The sequence below is a fragment of the Suricata suricatta genome, chromosome 2 (assembly GCF_006229205.1).
Source record: "Suricata suricatta isolate VVHF042 chromosome 2, meerkat_22Aug2017_6uvM2_HiC, whole genome shotgun sequence".
Classification (NCBI taxonomy): Eukaryota; Metazoa; Chordata; class Mammalia; order Carnivora; family Herpestidae; genus Suricata; species Suricata suricatta.
Window position 1 is genome coordinate 60344739 of NC_043701.1, and position 16150 is coordinate 60360888.

General features: G+C 47.6%; 1 protein-coding gene across 1 annotated transcript in view; it reads left to right on the forward strand.

Annotated features, from left to right (window-relative positions):
* The window catches only part of LAMB1 (laminin subunit beta 1), a 66176-nt gene that overhangs the window by 36575 nt on the left and 13451 nt on the right, over nucleotides 1-16150 (forward strand). Inside the window, exons 18-24 of the mRNA XM_029918696.1 lie at nucleotides 13-156; nucleotides 369-600; nucleotides 4875-5038; nucleotides 6033-6257; nucleotides 7275-7489; nucleotides 8123-8219; nucleotides 15556-15925. Of these exons, the coding sequence (XP_029774556.1) occupies nucleotides 13-156; nucleotides 369-600; nucleotides 4875-5038; nucleotides 6033-6257; nucleotides 7275-7489; nucleotides 8123-8219; nucleotides 15556-15925 (1447 nt within the window). The remainder of the gene's footprint in view (nucleotides 1-12; nucleotides 157-368; nucleotides 601-4874; nucleotides 5039-6032; nucleotides 6258-7274; nucleotides 7490-8122; nucleotides 8220-15555; nucleotides 15926-16150) is intronic.

The following is a 16150-nucleotide window of genomic DNA, read 5'->3' on the forward strand; positions in this document are numbered from 1 at the left end:
TCTCCCCTGCAGCTTGTGAATGTGACCCCCAGGGCTCTTTAAGTTCCGTCTGCAACCCCAGCGGAGGCCAGTGCGAGTGCCGACCGAACGTGGTTGGGAGAACCTGCGACAGATGTGCCCCGGGCACCTTCGGCTTCGGCCCCAGTGGCTGCAAACGTACGCTCATCAGAATTGTCACGTATGCATTGAGATTATCTGAGAAATACCAAGAGGGGGGCTCTGTGGCCTCAAAAGGCAGGGCTTGCTGCTGCAAAACCCATCACACGAGCCACAAGCGTTCTGAACTGGGCACGGGGGTGCTTCTGTTTGGGGGTGTGTTTGCATTTAAGGAATTTCTCAAGACGGTTGCGTCTTTGTCTCTTCTTCAGCTTGTGAGTGCCACCTGCAAGGGTCCGTCAACGCTTTCTGTGACCCTGCCACTGGCCAGTGCCACTGTTTCCAGGGGGTGTACACTCGGCAGTGTGACCGGTGCTTGCCAGGCTACTGGGGCTTCCCCAGCTGCCAGCCCTGCCAGTGCAATGGCCATGCCGATGACTGCGACTCCGCCACTGGGGCATGCTCAGGCTGCCAGGACTACACCACTGGGCACAACTGTGAAAGGTGCGTGCCCGTCACCTCTTTTTTTAATTTAAATTTTTAATATGTACGAGAGAAGTATAGATGTTTAGAACATGTATAACGGTAAAAGAATAAATGTGACTGTACAACGTTTCACATTATCTTAGATGCAAATTGCATCAAGTGTTTATTAATGTGTCATCATCAGAAATTATCATAACCGCTGCTGGGTTTACAGTTAAGATTATTGCTTCATGAGCACTTTTGGAGTGATCAACTCAGTGGGTTTTTAGTAATCTAAGAGCTTCATAAAATCCACTACTTTTATTTTTATAATTTTTTTTATGTTTATTTTTTGAGGGGAGGTGGCAGAGAAAGAGGGAGACAAGCATCTGAAGCAGGCTCCAGGTTCTGAGCTATCAGCTATCACCGAGCCTGACATGGGGCTCAAACTCATGAACTGAGAGATCATGACCTGAGCTGATGTCAGATGCTTAACCAACTGAGCCACCCGGGCGTGCCACATCCACTTTTATTTTTTTTTTAATCCAAGTTAGTTAACAAACAGTGTAATGATGATTTCAGGAATGGAACTTAGTGATTCATCACTTACATATAATACCCAGTGCTCATCCCAACAAGTGCCCTCCGCAATGTCCATCCCCCACTTAGCCCATCCTCCACTCACCTCCCCTCTAGCAACCCTCAGTTTGTTCTCTGTATTCAAGAGTCTCTTGTGGTTTGTCTCTCTCTGGTTTTATCTTAGTTTTGCTTCACTTCCCATACATTCAACTGTTGTGTTTCTTAAATTCCACACAAGTGAAATCACCTATTTGTCTTTCTCTGACTGACTTATTTCGACACTCTAGTTCCATCTACATTATTGCAAATGTCAAGATTTCATTTTGTTGATTGCCAAGTCATATTCCATTGTATATATGTACCACATTTTTTTTATTCATGGACATTTGCATTCTTTCCATAATTTGGCTATTGTTGATAGTGCTGCTATAAACATTGGGGTGCATGTGCCCCTCTAAATCAACATTTTTGCATCCTTTGGATAAATACCTAGTAGTGCAATTGCTGGGTCATCGGGTTCACGGCCTCTTGAGAGTAAAGAGAACGAGACTGTTTTTGGCTGAGCAAACAGCGTCTTAGACCAAAAAAGACCAACAGCAGGCAAAATCTCTACCAGATTCCAGCGGGTTCTTCGTTCCACCTCAGTATTTCCTGGGAACTCATCCCTTTAGCCAGCACGTGCTTAGCCTACACCTTCTATGTGCCGAGTGTTGTGTTGGTCCTGCAGATGCAGCAGAGAACAAAACCAGCATGAGCCTCCCTCCTGTGGCACCATCCTACAGGTCAGCCCAGACCTGGAAGAAAGCCTCTCTGTCTCAGCAGAGTCGTGCCCAGGACTAGAATTCTGAAATGTTATTGCCTAAGTTGGGTCAAAGTAGAAACCAAATTCAAATAGGATTAATTTCATTGTAGACAGCTTTTTGTTTTGAAACACGTTACACAGCTACAGCTTCTGGGAGGCCTTATACAATGTGCAATGGTGGTCTTGTTCTCCAGGTAGCAAATGAACTGAGTAATTATTACGGCTCTAAAGCACGCTCCACCAGATACAGGAAAAGAAGACCGACCTAGAATGTGCCCCTAATAGCAGTACAGCCAAGCTCGGTAGATGAGAAGTAATCCACATGGAAAAATCACATGCTGACTTACGTTGTCTGTTACTAAATAAAGGCAGATGTGTTATGAGCACCTGCGTTTTCTGGAGTTTTAGTCTTCGCCTTTTGCCCCAATAAACTTTCTCTTTTAACCTCCATCCACTCTATCTGGGACTTTTGTTTTTAAAATGTCAGCCAATGCTTCAGTCAAGTGGGAAAATTGCTCGTCGCATGAAAGAGAAATTGTCCGTGGAAAATGAATATGTAATTCACTCAAGGCAGAGGGAGATGTGGGGAAGCAAACACGTGGTTCTCAGCTCTATGCTAGAGTGGTTGGTAGTCAAGAATTGGGAGGTTCTGGTAAACTACTCTTTCGAATAAAGGTCACCCCTTCCTAGCACAACGTTGCCTTGTAGGAAGACAAGTTATACAAGTCTTGAAAGGAAGAAATTACTGTATTGATGGTATCTTGTTTTCTGCATTAAGTTTTTCATTCTTGTTCTTTGGAAGATGGAGAATAAGTTTGAGAAAGACCGACAGATGAGAAACTCAAATTGGAAAGGACAAGGAGGGAGGCGCTGGGTCGCTCAGTCGGTTAAGTGTCTGACTCTTGATTTCAGCTCATGATCTTGGGGTTCGTGGGATTGAGCCCTGCCTCAGGCTCTGCGCTGACAGCACAGTCTGCTTAGGATTCTCTTCCTCTCTCTGCCTTGCACTCATGCGCGAGCGAGCTCGCGCTCTCTCTCTCTCTCTCTCTCTCTCTCTCTCTCTCTCTCTCTCTCTCTCTCTCTCTCTCTCAAAAAACTTTAAAAAGAACAGGAGAGTGGGGCGGGGAACACAGGTGGCTTCCTGCCCTGCAGGTGTGAAATCAAGCACGTAGGGCAGTATAGTGGGACAAGCATCTGTGAGAAGAACTTACTTGATACTTGTGACTGTTCTGGGTTTTATTTGTAAAACATTTTGTTTCTTTTAGGAAAAGGAGAAAGGGTGTGGGAGGGGAAAAATTTTTAGCCCTGCATTTGGATGGCAAAGCTTTATTAAAATATCTGGGATTCTGTAAGCCAACTTCTCATCTTTCTTTTCTTTTTTTTTCCCATCTTTTCTTCATTTCAAGAAGATCAGAGTTTAAGTGCTATGAATTTAAGAAGTAGCCGTTGGTTCAGCTCACTCCCAAGGGGGGAAGTGGTGGGAGAGGCAGGAAATGAACACTCAATTTCTATCATGAGGTAGTTGATGTATTTCATCTAGAAAACCCTCCCAGAAAACGTTCTCAGAACCCATCGTGCAAAATTGCTTCATCTCTGCTGACTTTCCCAGCACATCATCGGGGAACATATTCTCGTGTCTGTGTCTAATTAAATAGGAGGTTAATTTCCTCTGAACAGCTTTCCCTTCTCTTTCCTCATCTCTCTCCCCCTGCCCCATTGAAGAAAGCATTGCCTCCGTCTCCAAAGGAAAAGAGCAAAACAAAAATTAAACCATGGAAAACAAAATGAATTGGAAATGTTTAGACCTCAGTTCTAGGCTCAGCCTTGCTTCTAACCTCCATAGCCCTGGGTGAGTTAGCTCACCTCTCCAAGTGCTCTGCTGTCTGCAAGCCCAGCAGCCAGGCTGGATTAGATCTCCAAACCTTTTGTGTGACAGGAAGTGAAAACGTAACCTAATTAATCACTCATGTCGAGAAGCAGCATCACATAGAAGAATTCCTTGCTCTCTACAAGTCAGGAGGCTGAATTCAAATTCTGGCTTTTTGCTAACTAGCTGTGTAAGCCTTGCAAGTCCTTTAACTTCCATGGATTCCTGATCTATAAGGAGAGGGGTTGGGAGTTGATAAATGACACCTCTTGTGCCTCTCCTGTTTGAAACCACCTGACGGGTGCCTGAATGGCTCAGTTGGTTAAGCGTCTGACTTTAGCTTAGGTCATGATCTCGCAGTTCGTGAGTTCAAGCCCTGCATCAGACTGTGCTGACAGCTCAGAGCCTGGATTCTGCTTCAGTTTCTGTGTCTCCCTCTCTCTCTACCCCTTGGCTGCTTGTGTTCTGTCTCTGTCTCTCAAAAATGAATAAAGGTTAAAAAGAAACTAAAAAAAAAAAACAAAAAACAAAAAACCACCTGACAGACACAAGAGTCCTGTAGCTGGACTTTGTTATTGTTAAAGGCTAGATTGCAGACCGTTCCACCACAGGCTTGCTAACTCATCATACCTCTGGGGCATAGACAAGACAATCACACACTGTCTTCCTACCCTGCACCCACCTCCTTTCCCAGACTCTGCAGTGCAAGGCAGAATGTTCTGGAAGGCAGGCAGCTGGTAGGAAGATAGGGTCACGTGAGGAGACATAGCTCTTCTTCTGGGGAGGAGTGAGTGAGGGTCCTAATGCAATGACCCTGCAAGTGTGGTCCCCAGACCAGCAGCAGCAGCCTCACATGGAACTTGCTGAGTTAGAAACGAAGCTCCCCAAGGGATTCTGATTGGTGTTAACGTTGGAGAACCACTGCCCTAATGGAAAGTCATCCAAGTCGAAATGTGAGGAATGGGGAGTGAATATTCCCAAGCAGAGAACACAGTTTCTAAGACTCTCATAATAGGTTTCTTACAACCATGGTTCATGGTCCTCTCTCCTCTGCAACTGACGCAGGTGCTTGGCCGGCTACTATGGCGATCCCATCATTGGTTCAGGAGATCACTGCCGCCCTTGTCCTTGCCCAGATGGTCCCGACAGCGGACGCCAGTTCGCCAATAGCTGCTATCAAGATCCTGTCACTTTACAGCTTGCCTGTGTCTGTAACCCCGGATACATTGGTAAGTGAGGTATAGGCTTTTGGAGGAAAAGATGCGTCTTTGAGTTTAGGTGTTAGTAAAGAGAAAAGATGAAAAGTGAGCCAAGTGAGTTTGGTTTTTACAATCCTTAGTTACAACTGAAGGGAAGGTGAAATACAAAAAAGATGCTCTTTGCCTGTTTGGCATGTGGAGAAGAGAATTCTTGAGTCTCTGCGATGATGTTATGATACAAAGCAAGAGAGCAGGCTCATTTAAGTCCATGAGCGAAGCCCTAGGAATAGTTTTCTCTAAGCAGTAGGAAGGTTAACTTACATTTTACTTCTCCTGTCTCTGATCCAGCTCCTGGCAGGAGGACCTCAAAGTAGTGGTGTAGTGGCCACATAGTGGGTGGAAGGAAGACAAGACTGCCATTCCCAGATGGCCCCCAGATAACTGAATCAGCAAAAGCTGGATATGTTCTTTGTGGTTTATTATACTCATGTGATCTGTCAACACTCAAGGAGGGCAGTTCCTTGTGAAAATAAGCACCCTTCTATTTCATCCTTGATGCCATGATTTCAGATACTAGTTACACTTATCCATAGTGCAGAAGTATTGGCACACGCATCAGGTTTTTGGGATTTCTTAGGGAAGTTGGTCGTCATGAGGGAGCAGTGATGTTTTCCATTAACGTAATCTTTACATTAGGAGTTAACATCAGTGAAGCTTTACACTGTTAGGTTGCTATTTAGCTCCGATTCTGCCCCACACTATGGAATAAGAAGCGGAAATGTCCTGTGTTACAACTCTTGCAACTGGCCATGCCCCCGCTGTGGGCTCTGAGCCAGGGTGCTGCAGTGTTGCAGACTACAAAATCCTTCTAGCCCCTGGCATCTTGTCCCTCCCAAAGACGACGGGGTCATCCCGGGCTCAGTGAGGAACATAGCACTGCCTGGGGTGGTGCAGGAATGTCGGGGAGGGGGGGGGGCTGGAACTTTCGGTCAGCAAGCTGAAGGGGGTTGTGCTTGGTCACTAGGCTCCAGATGTGACGACTGCGCATCAGGCTTCTTTGGCAATCCCTCGGACGTGGGGGGCTCCTGTCAGCCTTGCCAGTGTCACGGCAACATTGACACGACAGACCCGGAAGCCTGTGACAGGGAGACCGGCAGATGCCTCAAGTGCCTGTACCACACAGAAGGGGACCAGTGCCAGCTCTGCCGACTCGGGTACTACGGGGACGCGCTCCGCCAGGATTGTCGAAGTAAGATACGGATCCGTCTTGCCTGCTTAGAATGACTTTCGCCTTCTTCGTCATCATGACATCTTCAGGGGTTTGTTTTTGGGAAAATCTTGTAGAGTCTTTCCTCTCACAAAAGAAAGATGAGATTGACTTTTTTTTTTTAACATCCTCATTTTCTGGCAGGACTGAAGTCTCAAGATGCGGCTCCATGCCTGAGGGAGGGAACTAAAAGGAAAACTGTGTAGCTGTGTCACCACGATAAATGCCCCCCGCCCCCCAGAGTGCATTGATTTTATGTTCCACCCGTGAAACTTGCCGATTGGCTGGGACTCCTAGGTCCTAAGTACCTACTGGGGTCCATACCTTTCCTCGTGTCATTGATGGAGATAGCCTTCTGGCTTATGGAGAAGGAAGGAACATCTCTAAGTGTCTCCTTCAGAACTCTTTCTTCCTCTCTTATCAGGAATCAGCCAGCATTTCCCCTGCTGCCACCTCACAGCCCAGGGGCCCCACTGTAGTGATGCAAAATTGTGTGGAATGCCCTCCCACCAGCTTAGAGGGCTTCTACCTGCTTTGTTTGACACATTCATTACTGCTGCTCCCTGCCAAGAGATTGAAATCACTAGATATCTCAAGTCCCGCAGCAGATTTTTTTGTTGTTTCTAGTTAAATCCTCAATTTACAAATGAGTTGCCAGCAGCTTGTTAATGAGTATTTCAGAAGTGCTGTTAGGCAAAATGTGTCACGGTGCCTGTCCGCCTAGGAAATGTCAGAACTGTGGACCTTATCAGAACTTCAGAAAAACAGTGGTTTTAGTGTTTTTTGTTGCTCTTGTTTGTTTTTATTTTTGGTTTTGTTTTTTGCTTTTAATTCCCTCCACCATTTTTTTCCCTGCTTGTTTGCATCTCTAGGCCAAAATCTGGAGAAGGAAAATCTTAGCCCTCAGAAAGTAGCTGACTTTTACAAGGCACTGTGTATTTTTTGAATCTGAGGGACTTGATGAATGTGAGTAAATCCGATCCCGCTGTTCCTTTGCAGAGTGTGTCTGCAATTACCTGGGCACCGTGCAGGACCACTGCAACGGCTCTGACTGCCAGTGCGACAAGACCACCGGCCAGTGCTCATGTCTTCCTAATGTGGTCGGGCAGAACTGTGACCGCTGTGCGCCCAACACCTGGCAGCTGGCCAGCGGGACCGGATGTGACCCGTGCAACTGCGATCCCTCTCATTCCTTCGGGCCATCTTGCAATGAGGTGAGGCTTTCCTGGCAGAAGGAAAAGGGCTCACCCATATAAGTCCAGCCGTTCGGACTTGGCCCCTGTTAGTGAAAGGCACCCCCTCCTCGTGGTCGCAGCCTTGCGTCACAGTGCACAGCTTGGCAAACAGAACAGACTGGGTATCAGCCCTCACTTGGCAGCTCTTGGGGATGACCTGTCACATTGCAGTGCAAGGCCCCCCACTGTGGTGTGGACCCCCATCAGGACAGATAAGGGTGTGCTATTTCTCCTTCAAACGAGGCTGCCAAATCAGACGTTTTTCTTAGCTATACAGCCTGAAAGGAAGCAAATGGCCATTTCCGGCACTGTAAGATGTGCTGTTGTTTCCTGACCCACCCGGAGAATGCAGGGTTCCCCGCAGCAAGTGCGTCCCAGGTGGCCCAGTTCATGAGCAGTTTGTGAAGAAACATGTAAGAAATTGTAACGTGCTCTGGACCTTTCCAACCCACATTACTGAAGAGTAGGGAGGAGGCGCTGGGCTGGAGAGAAGTGAGCTTGGCTCCTCCCGTCAGGATGCAGGCATCTTCTTAGGCTAACAGTCCAGTCCCACCTGCCCTCACTGCCTTCCGCCGGCAGCCTATGTGACCGAGGTGTGTTTTCTGGCCGCAGTTCACAGGGCAGTGCCAATGCATGCCTGGGTTCGGAGGCCGCACCTGCAGCGAGTGCCAGGAGCTCTTCTGGGGAGACCCCAACGTGGAGTGCCGAGGTGAGGCTGTGGGCATTCTTGGTTGGGTTGGATCAGAGCAGAGGGAGCAGATAGGTGTCTGCCCGAACTTTTTGTCACCTCTAAAGTGCAATACCAGTGCATTTTTGTGCTTCATTGCAAAAGGAATTTATGCTCATTGTTTAAAATACAACTGGGGCATCAGGTGGCTCAGTTGGCTGAGTGTCCGACTTCAGCTCAGGTCCTGATCTCGAGGTTTGTGAGTTTGAGCCCCATATGGGGCTTGCTGCTGTCAGCCTGTCAGCACAGAGCCCCCTTCAGGTCCTCTGTCCCCCTCTCTCCCCAAAAATAAATAAATATTAAAAAAAAAGAATACAAATAAAAAACAAACGAATGTAGCCTGTTGGAAGTGTAGGTGGTAGAAGTGAGTCTGCCTACCTCCCGCTCCATCCCCCGGGGTCCCCTTTGTCTCTGCACAAAGGCATGTACAGCCCATGAAGACACACAGAATGGCTTTTGTAGGTACTTTTAACCAAAAGGGGCACATATTCACCATATATTGCTGCAAACTGACTTTCCCCCCGTCTGAAGGTATCTTGTGGCCAACTTCCCTGTCAGCACACATAGAGTTAAACGGCTGCTTCACTAAGTGTGTCCAGTACACTCTGATGACGGTGAAAGCCCTTGGCGCACGTGCACCACTGTGATGTCCTCACCAGTGGGAAGCAGAGGGCGATACCCTCCTCGCATCTTTAGCACCACAGAGGAAGAGGTGACAGGCGCTCTAGGTCTGTTAAGTGTGTGAGCGAAAGCCACGTTTTCACATAGGCGTACAATGAAATGGAGCACGAGGGAAACCTTGACATTTTCTTGCTCAAAAACTTGTTGAAATCTTGTGAATCATAAGGGTTGCCTAATTTTCGTGCTGCTGCAACTTCGGTTTGGAGCTGCCAGATCCTTTGAAATTTTTTCAGCTCTTAAAGTAAAAGCATTTGCAGAGAGGATTTTACTGGACTGTTTCTATTCTGTTTTCCTATTCTTTCTTTCCTACTAGGGTTTTCTTCCCCACGTTCCACGCTTGTAAGTATAGATAACTATCTCCGTAGTTTCTTCACTGCTCTTGGATAGATTTTCCTTGTTATATGGCTGAAATTCTAAGTCCCTATTGGACTGTAAATAAAAAGTGACCAATTTTTCTTTTTTGGATGTGACTATGGCAAGAAATGATACAGATGTTCAAGTTAGCAGTTCACTGAGTATCTCCTATCCAAGGTCAGAAACCGAGACACTAAGTGGTCCTTCAGAGTCCATCCCACCTGTTCCTTCCTTAACAAGGGGGGAGAACTGACCTGAACAAAGGGCAGATGGTTGGTTTCTTCAGAAGGGTTTGTACCCACATCGTAGGTAAAGGTTTGTTCCACAGAAGAGATGATCCTTGCAGTGTGAACGAACAAGGGCTTCTCCACATTGCTCTTCAGTGCAGATGTCGGTTCCTCATGGGACTCACTGCCCTTAGAAGGCCCCTGACATTCAGTGAGCCACTTGCTCTAGGTTGTCTCCCACAAGTAAAATCCAGGCTAAAATGTGGTTTCTCCAGGGCCATAATCACTATTCTTTCAGATCCCTCAATCTCCTAGTGCCCCGAGGGCTTGACTTTTCTCTAGATAACCAGATAACGGTTCTATCATTGCTTATAGCCACATTCTACCAGCATGTGTCATTGGCAGAATAGCTTGGACCACCAAAGCCCGCTGACCTTTTGATTTATCTAAGCTTCGTGACCATGAAAAGCCTGTTACCCGGGCTAGAGTCAATCGGAGAATTGTTTGCTTGATGCGCAGAACTTTGCCCCTTACCCTTTCATCTTCAAATTTTCAGTGCTCAATCTGCCAGAGGAATTGGGACTTATAGGAACAGTATCCACTCATTCAGGTCAAAAGTTAGATCCCATTTTAGAAATGTTGCTAAGAGTGAAGTCCATGACCTCTGCATCCACCAACTACTTTGTTTTATCCAGAAGTAAGGTCAGTCTCAAAACTTCTGGGACCCAAACACCTCCTAAACTGCCAAGCTTCCCGAGAGAGAGAGAGACCTTACTTAACAATGGCGGGTGGTGGGGGAGGGGATTGTCACTGCACCGCAGGGCCTTGTGTGTCCCTGAAGGCAGTGGGGCAGGACTAGTGTGATCGGTCGAGGCAGGGGCAAAACTTGAGCAGCACTTGGAGGTCGAGCTCTGGATGGACTAGAATATTATCACAGATGGAAATGGGGGACAAGTTCTAGAAGGGACAGGGTCCAGCAATGAGCAGGGATAAGAATAGGTGTCAACTGACATGAGAGGGAACCATGAGGAAAATGTGACCACTTTTCTCAAATTAGGCAATTAATTTTCAGAGTCTTCAAATTCAAATCTTTCAGTTGGAGCAGGGCACACACCGAGACTTGTTGGTGTCACTTTGTAAACAGCATGCTTATAGGAAGCATTAGGTCATAGCAAACTTTTCTCCTTATGGAAAAAAATGTGATTGTGTAAAAGACAAACGAGCTGAGCCTCAAACTTACACCGTGGTGAATGTTCCTATTGTCCTGGTGGGTTGGGGCTCTCGGCCAGTCGTCCAAGTCCGAACAAGCCCCCCACTGTGCTGGGGACGGAGAGAATCCCGTCCACCCACCAGTGAATGTGCCGGAGAAAACCTCAGCTTGGACCTCTCCATCATGCCCCAGGAGTCAAAGGGTCACATGAGGAATCTTTCTGTTGATTCATAGATAGCGAAGGGAGGGCCTCTGGAAGGGGCCAGTGTCTCTTAAACCGGCGCAAATTGGAAATGTGGGATGTAGGTGAGGGGCTCTGTTCCCATCATGCTTCTTGCTCACTTCAAAGTGTTTTTAATAGAAAAATTAAGTACATTCCTTTGCTCAGACAGGAGTTTTTAGAACACTTGTGCTCTTAGGCTGGGATTCATTTACAATTACCCCCCTTATACTTGATTTGCTCTGTGACTTGGAAAGTCAGATTTAATTTGATTCTTTAGAGCCACAAATACTCCTGTTAGTAGAGGGAAGGCTCACCTTCCATGATTCTCATCACAGCCTGTGTCCCCTGGAGGGTGGGCACACCAAGGCCGACGCGGCCGACCCCGGGCCCTGCCTGTGCCCGATTGTTACTGCCCGGTCTGCGGCCGCCTTGGTGCTGCAGAGCCAGAACTGCGTAGTCGTGACAGAGACCATATGGCCTCTGCGACGCCTAAATATTTACTTACCTGCGCCTTTAGAGGGAAAGCTTGCCAACCCCTTGAGCAGCCAGCCGGCCACCTCATTTCTGCAGGTGAAATCTTTATTGCCCAACTTTAATCCCAAAACCCGAGTTATGTTAGCAAGGCAAAAAAAAAAAAAAAGGTGGGGCTGAGGAGGCGGAGAATTGAAAGCAAAATCCTGTTTAAGAGACTAAACTATTTAAATGCTCCATGTAGTAAAATAGAAAGGCCTAGGTAGAGAATCCGTAAACCTTGCAGCATTATAGAAAATCCTGGAGCCCCGTGTTACTTTGAGGCTAGGTGCGAGACAGAAGAAAATAACCTTGTTACCTGAATTTAGGATACAGCACTTTTTTTTCTTTTCTTTTTTTTTTTTTTAAATAATTATTTTTGAGAAAGTACAAGTGGGGAAGGGCAGAGAGGGGGGACAAAGGATCTGAAGCAGGCTCTGCACTGACAGCAGCGAGCCCGATGCAGGGCTCGAACTCACAAACTGCAAGATCATAACCTAAGCCAAAGTCGATGCTCAACCGACTGAGCCACTCGGGCACCCCAGGATAGTGCACTTTCTGTGTACTGAGGCAGATTTTTAAGTTTTAGGAGGAGGGTCGGACACCAACATGGTACTGAGTGTTGGTACAAACCTTTTCTTTTTTTTTTGTTTAAAAAATTTTTTTTGATGTTTATTTTTGAGAGAGAGAGCATGAGACAGGGAAGGGCAGAGAGAGAGAGAGAGGGAGACACAGAATCCAAAGCAGGTGCCAGGCTCTGAGGTGTCAGCACAGAGCCTAACATGGGGCTTGAACCCATGACCCATGAGATCATGGCCTGGGCTGAAGTCGGATGCTTAACCGACTGAGCCACTCAGGCCCCCCTGCACTTACCTTTTAAGTCCTACAGTTTGGGGCCAGTATTAGTCCCTGAAAGACGCCCATGACATAATAAGAGCAAGAAGAGCCTTTACCAGCGAAGTAAAAAAATATTAGAGAAATTAAATTCAACCTGTGTACCCCTCCCTTGCCCCATTGCACTATCAATGGGAAAGAATTTTCTAAGCAAAGTAAAAGCGTGTGCAATCTGCCTCAGTTTCCCCAAACCTAGGAGAAATGATGAAGTAGGCACAGGTCTACTGGGCCACCTAGGTCCCCCATGGGTCTGCCCATTGGCACCAGAGGGGCAGCAGCAGACTGAGCAGTCCCATTTTTACAGCTGGCGTTGTGTGGTCGTCTTCTTATATATGTCGTTAGGTTTGTGCATCAGCCCACATTGGTCAGCCTCCAAGGCCATGACTTTGCTCCATCTCTACTCTTTGAAGGATGAACAAACACTCTCTCTCTTACCTCCTCCCTCCCTTTCCCCTCTGTTTTCCATTGCCTCCCCCTTGGTCACCACCTACCCCCCCCACCTCCTTTCTCCCTCATCCTCTCCCTTTCACTCTCTCCCTCTCTCCTCTTCTCTTTCTCTTCCTCTCCCTCTCTCCCTCTCACCCCTACAAGCACATCTCCACATACAAAAGGAAGGCTAGAACAATGGGGGAGGAGCACCATCAACCCTCTTCAAAATGGGATCTCGTGATCCTCCATGGCCACAGCACCCGACAACCGTTAGAAACACAGATTCTCGGGTCCCATCCCAGACCCACCGATTCCGAATCTGGGTCTAGGATATTGGGGGAGAGTCCGTGTTTTGAGAACCCTCCAGGTGGTTCTGATGGACACCCAAGTTTGACAGGCTAGGACCTAGATGACCCACGTAGTGTTCAGCTTTCTGAAAGATGACCGAATGTACCAAATGACATGGCAATCCATTCCTAAAACTTAAAGAAGGTAAACTTGTCACTATTCGATTTCTTTCCGTTCTGATCTTTGAAACTGCTGAAGGCAGTGGTTCCCCACACCCTCCCCATTATTTCTCTGGGGTGTCATCTGGTATTCCCACTAGAAGATTCCACATCAAATGAGTTTGGACCCCAACTGGGTAAAAACAACAGGAAAGAAAGTTTCTCCTGCAGAACTCCTCTGAATCTTCAATAGGCTGATGTTTGTTTGGAATCTTCAAGAGGATTATTTTTCCTGAATTTACCAACCACAGAACAGAGGTTCTCTCCAGGAACATCTCCTAGAAATAATGGCGTAGGGAACACATTTAAAGTTATTCACAGCTCGTGCTCCCTGACTCATGAGCCTGTTCCCCAAAAAAACACAGGAAAAATGAAACATGCCTGAAATGCCTGAAAACAAACGGTATACTTCGGGCGGGGGAGTTGAGTTTTGAGAACCCAAGGCACTAAGGGAATGCTATATTTTAAATCCCAAAGGTTGAGAACTAGAATATTCATTTTATAGTTTAAATATTTGAAAAACTCATGATGTTATTGGCACATATACAAAGATAAACACAAGGCCGTGACCGCTTTTTTTTCCCCAGTGGAAATGCAGTCAGGCAACACTCTGGGCAGGAAACTACCAGATGCTTGCATGGAACCCAGAAAGTGATGATGATAAAAATCTTGGAATGAGCTAGATACTCCTCTAAGTGCTTTGGAATTAAGTGATTTCGTCCTGAAGGCGATCCTGTGCGGTTGGTAGGGTCTGTCTTACATGTAGAGGCTGTGACTCAGTTTCCCTAGCACTTGGAGTTGCATAGCTGCGGTGTGGGGCAGGCGGGACTTGCAGCAGGCAGGCTGAGCAGTCTCCCCGCTCTGCCGCACTCCTTGGGCTTGCTGCTCAAGGTGTGGAATGGCGCTCAAGCATGTGGAATGGTGTTGGCCAACAAAGGCAGTGGAGGACAAGTAATGATAAGAGGCAGGAAGCAGGAAAGGTCAGATGAACGGGCCACGAACACATCTCTCTGGGCTTAGAGCACAGAGGTTAGTGAGCAGATCTTGGGACTGTGCATGAAGCTGGTACTGGGCCACTTTTCATGAGAAAGGACTCTTCCCCCTCCCCCTCCTGTTCCTCTTCATGAGAAAGGACTCCTCTTCCTCCTCCTCATCATAAATAAACAGGAAATAAAAATTTAAGATGTACTCCTGCCCTTGGAGTCTTCAGTCTATTTTGGAAAATAATATATTTCTTTTGGGGGCTTTTGGGGGGTGTTTTTTTTTCTCACTTTTTAAAAAACCCCTTAACTTTTCCCAGAAAGGATTTAAGGCCAGAGATGTTTGTACAGGCCTTTTCTTTTCCAGACAGCATACAAGTACTTCAAGCATCAGGTGTTGGTATAGGAATAAGTTGATCCCCTGAGCTTTGGGGCTCTAAACCAGGGTTCAACGACACACGCACTGTGATAAGTAACGTGAGCCGTGCTCTGTTAGCCAAGAACACCAATGTTACCCTTTCCCATTTGGTTCTGGCTAAGATCCCAACCCTTTTGGGCCAATGGGAAGCTGGGGCCAACCGCCTCGCAGGTCCCCTTCTCTCACTTCTGACACTGCACGAGTCCGTGTCACTGTGCTGGCGCTGGTCATCCCAACGGCACATATCCACAAGCTACACTTAGTGGAAAGCCTTTCAACTAGATACTTAGAATTCCTGAGACTTTTTTCTCCATTGAGTTTACTCTTTATCAGGTTCATTGCATTTCATAGTGTATTCACCATTCTGTTTTGTAACCAGGTAGGGTGAGGTGTATTAGCAGGTGTTCATGTCAACAGGATGTCACCTGATTTGCTTGTACTGCTGGCCTCTGGGGTGGGGGTGGTCAGGGAGTCAGAGTAAGAAGGGGGCAGAGGCAGGCCAGAGCCTATGAGGAGACTGGAGTTGTAATGTGCTCCACCGGTATCCTGGCCCAGCCATTTCCTTGCTGTGAGACTTGGGGCAAGTCCCCTGTCCCATCAGGTGATGGTGAGGGTTTGGTGACATGATGCACATAAACCATTTCTGTACTGCCGGGTTCCATGCATGTCGACTGGAAAAATCCATACTGTCCCTGTAAAGCAGCAAGTGTGTGTCATGGTAACGCATGGGCTACAGGAGGCTGGTCTAGTCTCTGCGAGAGTCATTGGGAACCTGTCGGTCTGGTCGACGCCTTCCCATTATCACATGACAGAATTCTGAATGCCAGGTCTTGTCGCTGAGGTTTGTGATGTAGGGGGTCCTACAGCACTGCTCTTTTCCTTCCAGCCTGTGACTGTGACCCCAGGGGCATCGAGACGCCACAGTGTGACCAGTCCACTGGCCGGTGCGTCTGCGTGGAGGGCGTGGAGGGCCCGCGCTGTGACAAGTGCACACGCGGATACTCGGGGGTCTTCCCCGACTGCGCCCCCTGCCACGAGTGCTTTGCTGTGTGGGACGTGATCGTTGCCGAGTTGACCAATCGGACCCAGAAGTTCCTGGAGAGAGCCAAGGCCTTGAAGATCAGTGGTGTGATTGGGCCTTACCGGGAGACTGTGGACTCAGTGGAGAAGAAAGTCAATGAGATCAGAGACATCCTGGCCCAGAGCCCAGCCACAGAGCCACTGAAAAACATTGGGGATCTCTTTGAGGAAGCAGAGTAAGTAGTTCTGAGCCAGGGAACGCACTCAGGGTCTTGTTTCAACTCGGTGAGTAAACAGCAGAGGTGCCCCGCTCGGTGCTTCCATCAGAAGGTGAGGATAGTCCTGGGAGGGACAAGAGATGCTGGGCCACTGGCTTTCAGCAGTCTTTCCTCTGGGCATTTGGGCCGGTGAACAACCACCAAGCGTGTTGGGGTCACTGCTCCTCTTTGCAGATAGCATGT